Source organism: Crocodylus siamensis, chromosome 11 (assembly GCF_052110815.1).
Source record: "Crocodylus siamensis isolate JL-2025a chromosome 11, ASM5211081v1, whole genome shotgun sequence".
Classification (NCBI taxonomy): Eukaryota; Metazoa; Chordata; order Crocodylia; family Crocodylidae; genus Crocodylus; species Crocodylus siamensis.
The window spans coordinates 16,565,968-16,581,078 of NC_143405.1; the positions used below are offsets into that span (position 1 = coordinate 16,565,968).

The window sequence follows — 15,111 nt, forward strand, 5'->3', positions numbered from 1 at the left end:
GAAAAACTGAAAAGGAGAACAGGAGTGGAGCTGCCATTGCAGAGACCAGCACCAGCCATGGGGAGGGCTGCACAGCAAACCCTCCTTGCTTTACTCTGCCTGACGGCAGCAGTTTGCATAGCCACAGGTGAGTCGGAATGAGGCACATAAAATGCTCTGGTGAAAAAGTACTGGCCAGCTCCAGTGACAGAAACCTAGAGGCGCTGGCAAAAACAGGAATAGTTTCACTGTTGTAAATACAACAGAGCAAGCCTCAGGTGCAGATGCCCTGCACCAGTGAAAAACGGGCTCCCCCCCTGTGGGCAGGCTTCAATTTCCTGGGCTTATTTTTTACTGGAATTGTCTTTTTCCCAGGGAAGCGCTTGGCACGTCGTGAAAGCCCCCCACATGAAGGAGACCGTGGGACCCCTGGACTACCGGGGCTACCAGGTACGTTCTGCTTTGGACGCTTTTGAATGAAACAAACTGCACATACCCCAAAACCCTCATCATGTCGTGCAAAGTTGCTTTACACAACATTCCTGCTCTGTAATAATGGACATTTCTCTCCCTGTGCTCTGAGCAAAGAGACAGGTAGAGATAGCCATGTTAGCCTGAAGTCAGGTACAAAACAAGGTAGATTTGCACGTTGCAGAGTAATCAAATCAGAGGTGCATAAGCTTTCATGAGCCGTTGCTTACAAAAACTTATGCATCTCTAATTCAGTTAGTCTATAAGATTCAACTCTGCCCTGTCTTCTGTCTGCCCTGACAGTCTATGTGGGGGTGTACAGGGCATGTTGGCTGTAAATGGGACAAATAACAGAAGTGCACGTGCTATTGGATTTTGTTGCAGAGGTTGTTTACACAAAGATACTGAATGTGAGGAGCGTTTCTGCGAATAGGTCCCTTGTAGCCACCGGAAGGACCAGCAGACAGCACTGCCGTCACATCCCAACTTGGATGCAGGAACAATGTTGTACCTGCACGGGCAAGTCCTGCCTGCAGACATTGGTTAGGGACAGACAGTACACATAAACCAGTATAAGTGATCAGAAACTGGTTTAAATGTGTAACAGAACAGACATTCGGTGCTCATAAACCAGATTCAAAATGGCTAAAACTGGTTTGAGATTAATTTGAGTGAATGTAGTATCAGACTTAACTGATTGAGCTTGAACTGGTTTATGCAATGTCTAACCTAGACTACTTCCCTGTTTAAACTTAAACCAGAGTCCCCCAGCATCCAGGCCTGCTCTCTGGGCTGGGCTCTCTGCTCCAGGGGAGCAGGGCTGGCCCCACCCCTCTGCTTTCCAGCCGAGCAGGGACAGGCAGGTCTGGCCAGAGAGGGGTTAAATTCCTGCCTTCCTGTCCCACCTGCAAGGACCTGAGCTGGGTTTACTGGGCGTTCCCCCCTCACTGCTGCAGCAGGTGGCTGGCACGGCCCCTGAAGCAGAGGTGGCAGGGAGTGGGGTTATTCCTCCCCTACTCACACTGCCCCTGGGGGACCACAGCCGAGTCGGGCCACTCCGACTGCCGCCGCTGCTGCTCGCTCCCTGCTAGGGGCAAGCAGTGGAATTAGTCCCCTCCGCTAGATGCTGGAAGGAGGAGGAATAACCCCCATCCCTGCCCCCAACCCCGCCTAAGGGGGCCTGCCAGCCAGCATCTCAATCACAGCCCTGCCTGGCTGCTGCAGCAGCAAGGGACCCTGGCACAGTGTCAGGGAGTGCGAGCCCCTTCCTGGAGGGAGGACTGCTGCAGGGCAGGCAGAGCTGATGTGGACTGTGTGTGACAGCACCGGGGCTTGGTGGGGGGCAAGAACCCTCCAGGCTGCTGCTGTCACCACCATAGCTTTCCTGGGAGCAGTGAAAGTAGAGTAGAGAACAACACCTCTCTCTGCCCCCTCTGCCTCAGGGGGCCATGCCAAGGGAACAGGAGGGATTGCCCAGGTTACCCAGATCAGGTCCCTGCCAGTGGGACAGAGAGAGGGGAATTAAACCCCTCTCTGGCCAGTTCAGCCTGCGCTGGCCATGCCCCACAACACAGCTTCCCTGAAGCCAAGGGCGGGGCCTAGCGCGTCCAGCTCCTGGCCTAAGCGACTGCAGGCATGTGCCCACATTTCCTCAGTCCACAAGGAATGTCTGTGCTGTTACAAATCAGTTCAACCTAGGCAGGTTAGACTAACTGCAAAGATTGAATCAATTCAGGCTCTGACTTTTTAAATATCTGTCCCCAACCATCAGGGTAGTGTAAAGAGTGAGCTTTGAGGGTAGGGACAGAAATTACACCTAACCCAGTGTAAGTGATCAGAGACTAGTTCAAATCTGTAACACAACAGAAGTCAAGTGCACATACACTGCTCTCAAAATGGTCAAATCTTGTTTAAGATAAGCCTGGATGGATGCAGTTTTAGGCTTAACTGATTTAGGTTAAATTGATTTCTTGAAATTCTGTCCCAGATCTAAGGGAGCTAGCTCTACTCCTGGCAGCAGCCTAGCTGTGGCAGCCTGGAGCTCAGCACAGCCTAGTCTACTCTAAGAAAGTGGCTTAGTCGGCATTGGAGTCTGTGTGCTGCAGCTAGACTGCTTGTAGTATCCATGCCAGCCTGTTTAGGGGTAGCTGAGATGGGTCTATGCTCCGCTGCTGTCTGTAGTATAGGCATTTCCTAGGTGACAACTGTCATTAGAAGCAGCTCAGACATGGCACAGCTGGTATCCAAATCACATCCCTGCACTGATTCCTCCCCCACCGCCACCTCCACTTCTTTCTCTTCTGCTCTGGAGAGATCTGTCCCTGCTTCAGTTCCCATCCTTTCCTTCTGCTCACTTCCCAGATCTCCTCTACCCTTTGTGTTCCTCACACTCCAGCCTCACTCCTTCTCACTCCCATTCTGTTGCTACCTCTGGAAAGCTCAGTCCTTTTAAAAATATCTCCAGTCATTTACAATTCTTCATCCTCCTTTCACCATTTCTGCAGACATGCTGTGGTTGCCTTCCCTTTTTCCTCTCCCTTAATTCTAGGTCCTCTTCTGGAGACTAGGCAGAATATTAGACTGCTCTGGAGCAATTCCAGGCCCTCACCACCACTGCTGCCTCTCAGCTTTCTCCTCCTCGCACCAGTGCTCCCTCTGTCCTTCCCTCCTGCCCCATCTCACCAGCCTCCTCCTTCCATTCACCCCCTGGCTCCTCCTCACCTCACAGTCCTCACCCACATCCTTCCCGTCCATGTTAATAGCCTGACTGACTCCCTGCTTAGCTTCCTACCATTTCATCATGACCTTATTGCACCTGCAGCCCTTCCTATGGCTCCCTATCATTTGACATTTGAAAATTCTTCTTTGCTTTCAGCAGAGGGGACAACAATCAGATTTTTAGATTTAGAAGTATTTTTTCTTTTTACATTTAACACTTACCTTAAAATATAAACTATTTTAATATTAAGCTTGCAATTAGCACAACTTACCCTGAAGTTGAAATTTACTTTAATAATTTAAATTAAATAAAAGTACAGAATTAATCCCTACAGACTAATTGATGATATGGGTTAACTTTCAAGCCAATTAAACCACTTATCTGGGATAAATAGCTGGCTTAGCAACTGAAATGAGGTTTTAGCAACAGTAGCCCCTTCCGCATGTTACCATGAGAAGAATATTGTCTTCATTTCAGATTATTCAAATAGTTCAGGTCAATAACCAATTCATTTAAAGCTGAGGAACCAAATGGGAGTTTTAAAGGCAGGAAGCCTTATTTTCCCCTCACAATCTATGAAAAAAGGAAGGTCTGAAATATGGGATCTGCTAGATCTGAAATCCTGAAGACGAACAGTGGCCAGGTGTGATCACATCAACTCACAAACCCAGCACATTTAGGTTTGCTTAATAAAATGAATTAAACCAGTTTTAAATATCATTTAGTGCCTTTTAAAGGAGTTCCTATTTCCACCCAAGAGCAGATTGACAAAAAGCATAAATAAAATAGAAAAATTATCTTTGCGCAAATAAGCAATATGCTACTCATCAATGTCTAGCATAATAAAAAGATAAAAAAAAGAAGCCAGAGCAGAGTCCATAAGTCACTGGCCATTTGTCTGACACAGGAGGCTGGAACCTGGATTCCTGGATCAGGGGAAGTAGCCCCTTGGGGTGATAAGGGCTTTACCTGCATGAGGAGTGCGGGATCATAGCTTACAAAGAAAAAGCTCAATTTGAAATCTGGCTTTAGAGCATGGCTTTGGGAATCATTTGAAAAGTGTAGGCCCCCCCCCCCCCCAGTTCTTGCTCAAGATACTTCCCTATGTTCATGTGCAGAAAATTAATCTGGAGCCATTTATTTTTCCAGGGGCCAGGGGACCACCAGGGCCTCAAGGCGCGCCAGGAGAACCAGGTAAAACAATCTATGATTACTTCTCATTCTTTTGGGACTGCAGAGTTAAAGGATCCTCCAGGTTTCCGTGTGGCAGAAGAGGCACCAAGGTATAAGGGAAAGTGCTAGCAAGCACAGGAGAGCTTTGTTCAATCAGCACAGTAGTCAAATGGGAGAGCCTTGTCAGCCTGGCCATTTCATCTTTCCTAATGTGGATGTACAAATGGGCATGGGCTCTTTTCACTTGCTGTAGTGTAAATCCAAACTGAAACCAGTAAATGCTGCACTGGCAGGACTGGCCAGCTCCTCTCACTGCTGTGGATGGGAGTGAAAGGCCTCGCTTTGCACAAGGCAGCACCAACTCCAGAGGGCTTTGGTTTTTGGGGCAATCTAGTGAGTGAATGAGGGTGGCCAGCCACAGGGTCAGAGGAGGACAGTTCCTGCAATCCCTGTGTGCGCAGAACAATGACTCTGCTTCCCAGGCTCTGTAGGAGGCGAGCTGTGCTCTGGTGCGCCTGCTTGCACAGTGTCTCTGTGTAGTCTCCAGAGCAGGACTGTGAATATGAGAAACAGCTGACTCCACAGAGCCTGATTTTCCACTCCAGAATCAGGCCCATAGCGTTTCCAGTAATTCCTCCTATTTTTTTTTTTTAACAGGACCCAGGGGACCTCCTGGTGTCCCAGGACCACCAGGTATGAGCCTTGGGATATTTCTACGTCCCATCTCTAATTCATTACCTTTGAGATTTCAGGGGAAAGGGCACTCCAGGAGAATCCTGCAACCCACAGCCAGAAAATTGCAGTCAGGAACACAACATTTCCCTCGCTAAAATGATTCAGCATCTAAACCAACCACAGACTGAAATTACAGAGCACTACCTTCTGGTCCATTGCTCTGGCAGTAGCACAGCATTGAAGCAGAAGACACAGACTGTGGTATTACAGGGCGAAGCCTAGGACAGCTACAGAGATGCTGTTCACAAGCTTCTTGATCCGTTGTCAGTGAGAATGTCTGAGGTCTCTCTCAGATCATCACTGGCTTGCACTGAAAACTTGGAAAAATCACGTAAGTCCAAACCTTGATTTCAACCTAGTCTAAAATCAGGACCGATAACATTACCTATAGAGTAGGTGAAATAGATTTTTTAGAGGAAAATATTGCCTTCAACAAAACTACTGATTTTTTCAATAGAAAATTATTAATTAACATGACAATGTACTTCTTAATTTACATTGCTGTTCTACTTTGGCCTTCAAAAATCGATTTGGTTCCTAAGTTAAAATTATTCCTTCCCTCCCAGCCCCCTCCGTTGTTTTAGGAAAGGATAGTTTCATAGTTAGTAGGGTTGGAAGGGACCTGAGCAGATCATCGAGTCCGACCCCCTGCCATGGCAGGAAAGAGTACTGGGGTCAAACAACCCCAGCAAGGATATACTACAATAATTTTTATCTATGCTGAATTTTCTGTTTTTCTTCAATTATTAACATCTCAAAAACTCCTCAACTTAAGATATGTCACAAGGTGGTAAAAGGAAGAATGGGAAATCTGTAACACTGAAACCTTTCCACATGTGAGGGATTTTTCCACTTTAATTTTTCAGAAATGACACAAAGGAAAAGGAAATGGGAAAATGGGACAAGGAATGACCATTAAGGCTCAAAAGGAAATTAAAAACAGACAAGGAAGGGAAACTGGAAAATAAGAATTCCAAATGTTGCGATTTTTTTTGAATAAACAATTTTCCCTTTCTGAATCCTTAGAAAAGAAAGCGCTAGAAATTTCAAGCATATTTCAGGAAATTGGGTTTCCAATTTTTGGTCAGTCCTGGCTAGTGATCTCACATCACAGGGAGCTGTCAGGCTCTGGTAGTGTTTATAAGTCCCTCTGAAGATGTAGACAACTATGCAAGTGCTGTGCGCTTCTCTTTGTGGTTCTGCAATGACTGACTTATCACTGCAGATGTGCAGAATGGGCCCCCTACAGTTCTGTCGATCTTGGATTGAAAAGCTCAATTAACCCAAGATGCCCAGGCTGAGGGATGCCACTTGCTTGGCTCCCTTGCCGTTTTGTTTGAAAGCTGAGTGATAGCCACACTTACAAATCGGAGCTGTTGGTAAGACCTTGGCTTTAGCAACAGCTAAAGATGAAAATATCTGGCCGTGCATGTGTAGCTGGGAGGAAATCCCAAAGATTCAGCATAAGTTTGTTTAAGTGGAGAGTTGTAACAGCAGGCATAAGACAAATCTAACCCTCATTTTGGGTAGGGAGCAGTTTTAACACATTCCCCATCTTCTGAACTTACCTGTGAAATATTCCCAACCTACACCTTACATTTTTATTCCAAATCTTTTGTGGCTGTAGGTCTTATGGGACCTCGAGGAGCACCGGGACCTCAAGGAGCACCAGGGGAGAAAGGTAAAGTACTGAACGGCACTTGTGTAATTCACACAACAACCAGCTCCATTGCTTAAGTAAAGTACAGACATTCGGGGAGGTGAGCGGAAGTTTAGATCATGTTAAAAATGGCCACCCAATCTAACTTAGTTCACCCAGGTGTGGATCATACAGTACTTAGGTGGATCTAAGTGCAAACTGTATACAAGTTCAGAACAGTAAAATCGGTCTATAAATGGCTGACCCAATCTAAGTTAACCCTGCCTCTGAGGTAGTGTAACTTAGATGAGGTTCACCATTTTTTAGATCAATGTAACTATCCTGAACTTCTGTACAGTCTCAGAGCAGCCAAACCCCAGCTGGGGGCCCCAGCCTCAGGGCTTCACTTTCCTACCTGCCCCGTGGCACGGGGCTATTTTTATCCCCTGGCCCCTCCCCCTCATTAACAGATGGGCAACCCTCACAACAGACCAATCAGACAGCAACCCACTGCCCACTAAACCCCCATCCCACAAGCTGCTCCCAGTGATAGTTTTGCCAGCATTTGCTGGAGATGGGAACCAAGCAAATCCCAGTGTGGGCTGGAGTGGGCAGGATGGAGGGGGTTGTTCATCTGGGGGTGGGGGTCAGTGGGCTAAAAATAGCCCCTGGTCTCATGAGGTAGGGGGAGAGAGAACCCCATCCCTCCAACCTCTCCTGCAAACCCCCCTAATCCCACCAAACCCTCCCAGATCCCAGCAATACCCCCCACTCCCCAATTCCTCTGCCCACTCCTGGAGACCCTGCCTCCCCACACCAATCCTCCAACAGATAGTCCCCTCATCCTGATTTACCTTAGATGAGGTGGCTATTTTTAAGTCAATCTAACCTCCCCAAACATCTCTATGCACCCCTAGACTTCCACTCACTTAATATCCCTGAGAGTAATTCTCCACTGAAAAATCAGCACAAGGGAGCCTCCCTAATGGTGACAGCAGTTGTAAGGACACAGAGCAGCTGTTTCTAGCATGGTGCTAGGAAACAGTTGCACACTATTTGCAACAGGGTTTATACTGTGGTTGGTACTGGCAGAACTGTACCAATGCTAGTTCCAGACATAACGATGGGGATGCAGTTAAGGCCTGAGTTGGAAGCCTTACCAGTGACATGCCAGTAAATGGGTACATCCCCTTGCACATCGCTCTGAACTTGGGCTTGAATTACCTCTCACTTCCATTGTGCCCATTATCAAGGATTGGATCTGTGCTAGGCAGGGAGGGTGTATCCCACTTCTCAAGCTTCCATGCAGAAAACAGAAGATTGATATAGTGCCAGAGATACTGCAGGGGCAAACCTCCCCCAGGGGTATGGGGTGGGGCTATGGCCTGTCTGTATCATTTGACAGAAGGAGGCAGTAACAGAGGAGAGTGTGCAGAGTCATCTTCAGGTATGGGGGAGCAGCTGTGTTTGTTCCCTGAGATCTGGGTGGTGTCAGATCTCCCAAATGCAGAACACCTCCTGGAGATCCCCTCGTGAGAAGCCTCTGTGCTGCCCCAGGAGCAGGGCAGTGCCTGTAGGGGAGAATGGTGCCTGGGGAATCCAGGCAGCAGGTACTCAACCTTGTTCCATTTCTGTCTTTCTTTTTGGATGCAGGAGAAAGAGGTGAACCTGGCTTCATTGGACTAGAAGGTAAAAGGCCATACTTGAGAGAGCATGTAACTATAGAAGGCTATTCCTACACTTATGTTTTATACGATGCCAAAGAAAGGTTACTGGTCACCCACTTACAATAAAGCCCAAGGAAGCATTTTTTGCTGTATGCTCGGGATTTTGCATGGCTCCTCTGATGCTTGTGTATGGACCTTGAATGTTGGGTCAGGTGTGGATCCAAGTAAAACCCACACTCTCCTTGGCTCCTGATCATTGTTCCAAGGCCACTTTACACTATCCTGGCAGCCTACAGGGGCCTTCACATGGCAGTAAAATTACACTTGCACTCACTCTACAGTTGCTTTATATTACTGGAGCACTGGAGCAAAAAGCAAAATTAATTTTTTTTTTCAGTGTACCTTTGAGAAGATGCTGCTTCCTTCTAGAGCTGCTCTTCCTTCTATAGGGTTGTTACCCTGCTCTTTTTGTAATTTAATATGTATTGCTCCTGTAATATTTGAGCTGTAGTAATTACAGCTGGAACTAAATAGCTACTTAGAACACACAGGTTTTTTCCAGCTTACAATCTGTTTATTTTGAGTTTGTTTCCTGCACAGATGGGAAGAAGCTGGATGACATTCGCTGTAAGGAAGGTGAGCATGAGATGGATGTTCCCTTATCTTACTCCAAGGACCTTGCTTCGCAGGTCAGAGACCCATCAAAAGAATTTTGACAGAAACTGAACATTTTGTAGAAGCCCCTCAGATCTGATGTAATTTTTCTGAGAGTGGGACTTGATTATAAGATCTGTAACACAGCTACTGCTACAGGAATGTGGCCAGATCTGGGTAGCCTTAAATCAGCACTGGTCAGCCCAGGCACTCACAGGACACTACTTGAACAGCCACAGGCTAGCTCTGTCACAGCAGTTAGTTACCAAAACAGCGGGGCCCATTTTATACATTGACTCCTGCAGTTTGCAGTCAAGGGCCGAGGAATTCACTTCCATTAACATTGCAAAATTTGTTTTACCATCTTTTAAAACTTTTCTCTATGGATAAAATCTAGTTATGTTCATCCTGTTCAAACATGCCTTTTTATTTTGTAATGACAGAAATCCAGGCACAAGTCTCCAGACAGTCAGGTATCAGAATACCACACTTTTGACTCATTCAAACTATTCATCTCTAGTACAGGCCACATCAGCCCTTCTCAACCAGAGTGCTGTGCCCCCTGGAATGCCTTAAGATCCTTTAAAGAATGCAACAGGTCCTTACAGTGTGAACCCTATTAGATATACAAACATGATTCACAAGATAAACCCAGAGATCCATAGGGTCGAAAACATTCTTACTTGTGGTCATTTCTGATTTTTACAACAAAAGAATTACCTGGTTATTTTTTTGGACTTGAGAAAAAAAAAAGAGTGAAACTAAGAGGCAGGATTTTCTGAGTTCGATAATCTAACAGTGTCAGGAACCACGGGCCTAGATTTGTATCATTTGTATCCTTCTTCTTTTGCCCAGGTGCGAAGAGTTGCTTGGAGCTGTTAAACAGTGGGAATGTGCTGAGTGGCTGGTACACCATCTACCCCCAGGACTGCAAGGCCATGACTGTAATGTGTGACATGCATACAGATGGTGGTGGGTGGACTGTAAGTAAGAAAAGAATATGATAAAACTTATCAGACACTCTCATGCAAACAGGATCCAGTCTCAAACTGGGTCTTCTCTCTCAACCTGTGTTCCATACATTTCTAGAAGACAGGTCTGGTTCTCTGCAAAGGAAGTTAACCTTATTCAGTTTTCACTACTGCTAAGAAAACTAGAATACGACTGAATCAGAAAAGAGTTAAAAAGAACCCCAAACAGCCCAAAACCCCCCTCAGGATTTTGACCAGTTGACAGACTCACAGTATGGCAGTGGGAATTAAAAGTGTGGTTTGAAAGGAAGTTAAAATATGGGGTTTAGTGTATTCCGATTCCCACTACCCTGCAGCTAAAGGGCAACTTTTGCTAGAAAAATGGACATCAGAGGGACGGAGCTGCTGTTTACACAGCTATAAAATGAATGCAACCAGCTTCTCACCTGAGTCCGTCTTGTTGTATTGCAGGTTTTCCAGAAACGGATGGATGGTTCAGTGGATTTTTTTCGGGACTGGAAGTCATACCAGAAAGGCTTTGGCAGCAGGCTGACAGAGTTCTGGCTGGGAAATGACAACATTCACCTGCTGACATCACTTGGTAAGAGTCCTCAACTTTTCTTTATCCTACTCAACCCTCCCCATGTAACCTGGCTCAGAGGAGTTTGTAGCCCTTCTAGTAGCAAGAGCACAGTGATCTTCACTTGTAGATCTCAAAGTGCTTTACAAAGGTAGACAAGTCTCATTGCACTTAATCGAAGGCACAGAGAAGTGTCTTAGCTTGCCCAATTTTATACAGCAGGCTGGGGATGGAGCTGGGGACAAAGCCCAGATAGGGCATACAATCCAGTGCCCACTGGACCTGTCATTTAAAACCTTTAGTACTGAAGAGGCTGCTCCATTCCCACTAGCTGTTTCTTACAGCATAATTTTTCCAAGTGCAGCATGCAATCCAGAGACCCATGCAATGCTCAGGAAACCAGGCAAAGGTTGGATCCCCATAAAGATTTATACATTCATAACAAACATCCCAAACCCAAGTTTTTATAAAATCTGTTCCTGACCCACAATAGCTAACACTGGGTGCATCTAGAAATTCATTTATGAGCCGTGCCTACTGCACATTACATTCAGTACTTGCAAAAGGAAGTACTACATAAATGCACAGTAGACTGTTCTACTACACATTCGTAAACCTTTTTCATGATGGTTAATGAGCAGTAGACTCATACTATTGCACAGTAGCGTAATAGCACATTTTTTGCTGCGAGGCATAATGCACAGCCAAGTAGCCAACTATGCACTGAGCGTCTCATGTAGCTGTGCCCAGTGAGATGTACAAGATCACTGTCTGTGTGATCAGTCCCCACCAGGCAAGACAGCCAAATGCCCAGACCTCTATTCAGTTGCTGGTGTTGCCTTCACTCTCCAGAGGTGCTGATTCTGGGAGCCCAAAATAGTAAAAGCCTCCACTACTGCTGGTTCTTGTTTCCTTTTTGGGTTTCCTTTGCCAATGGAAAGTCAAGAGGGAGGATGGAAACTATGTGAATAAAAGCATCCCAGGCTGAACTCCTGAGGGTTAAGTGAATATTTCTTGTCTGGATGGGTAAGGGTCAGAAGAAACCCAAGAGTGAGCAAATGGGAATGGAAGTCACCAGCATTTTTACATTGCTCCTGTGCTCAACAGGAATCAATGAGCTACGTGTCGACCTCGAAGACTTTGAAAACCGCAAGACTTTTGCTAAGTACAGCTCATTCAAGATCTCAGGAGAGTCTGACAAGTACAAGCTGATTCTAGGGGGCATGACTGCTGGTGATGCAGGTAGGTGGGGGACGTGTGAGGGATAATACTGAGTAGAAACAAAACAGGCATATCCAATGGAAAGATGTAGGACCAGTTCTATGGGTTCAAATGTTATGACCCAGACCCCTAATATTCGCACCAATAGGACCAAGAAACAGCTGTTTTTTTTCCCCCTTGTCTGTCTATCCCCAATCACAGTTAATTTTCATAGTTTAGAAGTTTAAGCACAGCCCCCACTATTTAGGACACTGAACCTTTCAGTTCTGGGCTCTCCCATACCTGATATAAACCAGCTGGTGGAATTACTCCAATATGAAACGTATGTAAACAAATACTGATACAAGCCCAGAATATGCAGGTCTTTGAGCACTGCAATAAAATCATGCGAGGGTAGGGGACTTGTGTGCCTATTTATGCAACATCTAATTCAGTCCTTTGGACTGAGCGGCCCAAAATTAAGGGTAATGAAAATTTAACTTGCATTTAAACCCTGTTCCTGATCTTTGGTTATTACAGGGGATTCACTGACTTATCACAACAACATGATGTTTTCAACCAAAGATCAGGACAATGATCTGGATCCAAGTCACTGTGCCGGCACCCTGCATGGAGCCTGGTGGTTCAATGCCTGTCTGGAGTCTGACCTGAATGGGGAATATCTGCGTGGAGCCCACAGTCAACCTAATCGTGGCATGGTCTGGGCCCAGGGCCATGGGGACAAGTATTCCTACAAGGTCTCCGAAATGAAATTCAGGCCTGCTCAGTACACATCATAGATATATTTCTTACGCTCCTCAGTGCCTTTTTGCATTAAGTGCGAGCCGCTTTTGAGGCTTCTGCTGAAATAAACATGGTTTCTGCTGGGAGAACCTTGCTAGAGTCAGCTTTGGCATCTGTAGCTGAAGTATATCAGCCATTTATTGCTTTTACTTTTTGCACTACATCTTTTGTAACTCCATGAAAGGAATAAATAAGGCTTTGTTTGAAGGATGACGGCGCTCTCTGTCATTACAAACATATGCTATCACAGGCTCCCGTACCATTCAAAGTCTAGTTGGACCTACTGAAATTAGTCATAGTCCATGACCCACATCCTGGCCTCCAAGGGTGGATTAAAAAAAATTACTTCAATTAAGGTAGAGTTGTAGTCCTGAGACGTGTTGGCACAGCCAGGGTGCAGTTGGCCTGCTAACCATGACAACGTTTTATATGACAATATATCTTTAAACAAAGATGATAATACTTGGGACTCTAGAAAAAAGTAATGGATCTCTTATTGCTGTTTCCTGAGACCTGGGTCATCGTATTTGTTCTGCAGATCATTTTCAGTTCCTCTAATAATATTGGCTCACTATAACATAACTTAACATTTCCTTAAGACATATGACACTTTCCTGCATCTGACCTCGTTTTGTTTTGACCTGTACTTCTCTAAACCTGAATAGCTCTTCATTTCAAGCCAATGTTCACAGTTATTAGAAAGCAGTGCTTTGAACCTAATAGTAATGTATACACTTACATAAAAACTCCAGGTTCCCACCGTTATGCACCTAAATTTGAAAATGAAGTCTGTCCCCCAGTAATTCTGTTCTCTAGAAACTTCTCAGACATATAATTTTTGCATGCTTACTGATGCAAATTTTGAAGAAAATCTTTTGATTTTCTGAAATGTCTCATGCCAAGTACATAAATCTTGCACTTTTCTGCTGGGGAAATTGTGAACTAGAAGTATGTTTTATTGAGCCCCTAATTCTATGACAACACAATCCACCTGCAGGGATCACTTCCGGTGTTCATGAAGGATGCTCATAAACAAAGGAATAAGTTCAATGCAGCACTCTGTCCATACCCTGCCTTTTGGCCCCCTCCTCTCTTGAGAGATCAGTCCCCCAGCCCTATTCCTGATTCTATCCCCATTTTAGGGCCTTGTTGCATAGTAATTTTAGGTGGCTTCTGGAGCTCTTACACCCTGGCTTGGCTGCATTTTAAGTGGCTTAAAGCACTTGGTATTGTCTTAAAGTTATACCACTCCACAGCAGGATGAACTCTAATCTGCCTAATTTTCCTCCTGGTCCATTAAGGTTTAGCAACTTCACACAGCTATTCTGCCCAAGTTGAAGTCCAGCATCCCTGAATTCAGTGCCCTCTCTTGAATCAGGGCAAGCAGTGCCAGCCTTGGTGCCCTTCTGCCGGGGGAGGCTGGGCAGAGGGAGCACCGCACCCCAGAGCTCAGCTTTAGGATTCACAGGAATATTTACAGGCCTCTCCCCTTTTTTTAACCATCACATGGTTAGCTCTCTGACTTTCCCATGCTCTCTTTTTCAACTGATTTATCTCTGGGAAATCCCCATTTGCCTCCTACCTGCCTACCTCATTCTTCAGATGGAATTATCTGACATACATTGAATAAATATAGTGAGCCAGTCCTGCCTCTGCTCACCAAGCCTTTAGTGGTAAGTCACATCTGTGCACATGGGCGACTGGTGCCTCCTGATCCTGGGAGGGCACCAGCCTCCAATCACCAACCAGGAAAGGGGCCAAAGTGCCAGCAGCAAACAGGAAGTGCCAGGGGAAAACTCTGAAGTGCCCAGCAGCTGGGATGGGGCCACTGCTGGGAACAAGATGGATGGGTGGGGCTGGGGGGACCCTGGGATCTTGGGGTGGTGACAGCTGAGGCTGGGGCAGAGCCACGATCCACTGCCCATATGCCTCTGCAAGAAGTGCATGTTCCATGAGCAGGGGTGTGCAGGGAGCAGATCGTGGCTCTGCACTGGTACTGGTCTCCAATGACTCAAGTTAATTAGAGGTTTGTGTTCGCAAATGCAATGTGACTGAATGACCTGTATCAAGTATCCCATAGCCTACAGATCTCCTTCAGAGCAAAGTCAGAAGGAAACTGAGAGTAGTTTCAAAACATAAATATCAGTTGCTTTATTCTTATCTCATCAATGCTTTTAATATTGTTTACTCTGGACCCCAATTCAGGAAAAGATCCTTCTTCAAGACATGTATGCCTAACTGTTAGCAGAGACATAAATCCTAACTGCCAGATTTACTACCCAAGAAAAGGACCTGTAAGTTCTGGTTTGCTAAGTAACTTCTCCACTGAAATCTCTGAGCCTGTCTCCTTAACACGTATCATTAATGTCTTCCGTTCTTCAGACGTAAAGATTGTGGGTCTCAAGGATCCGATAAACTCACCATTCTCCAAAGATGCCCCAGGATTCCTGGACTTAGTGGGCCCAAAGGAGACCCAGGACCAGCTGGCATGCCAGGCACACGTCCAGGAGTGCAGCTAA

The 15,111-nt window shown here is 45.8% G+C and overlaps 1 protein-coding gene across 1 annotated transcript; it reads left to right on the forward strand.

The window, feature by feature from the left end:
* Window positions 1-12,796, forward strand: LOC149855489 (ficolin-2-like). Its single transcript, XM_090021101.1, has 11 exons — window positions 1-127; window positions 355-429; window positions 4,319-4,363; window positions 5,000-5,035; window positions 6,705-6,758; window positions 8,370-8,405; window positions 8,984-9,019; window positions 9,893-10,020; window positions 10,480-10,609; window positions 11,696-11,830; window positions 12,329-12,796. Exons 1-11 carry the CDS (start codon window positions 58-60, stop codon window positions 12,586-12,588), a joined length of 1,005 nt encoding a protein of 334 aa, XP_089877227.1. The 5' UTR covers window positions 1-57; the 3' UTR covers window positions 12,589-12,796.
* The last annotated feature ends 2,315 nt before the right edge of the window (window positions 12,797-15,111 follow it).

Coding starts and splice junctions, on each gene's coding strand:
- LOC149855489 (XM_090021101.1), top strand. CDS start 58: ATGGGGAGGGCTGCACAGCAAACCCTCCTTGCTTTACTCTGCCTGACG. Junction 6,759..8,369: donor AGGAGCACCAGGGGAGAAAG/GTAAAGTACTGA, acceptor TTTTGGATGCAG/GAGAAAGAGGTGAACCTGGC. Junction 10,610..11,695: donor TCACCTGCTGACATCACTTG/GTAAGAGTCCTC, acceptor TGTGCTCAACAG/GAATCAATGAGCTACGTGTC.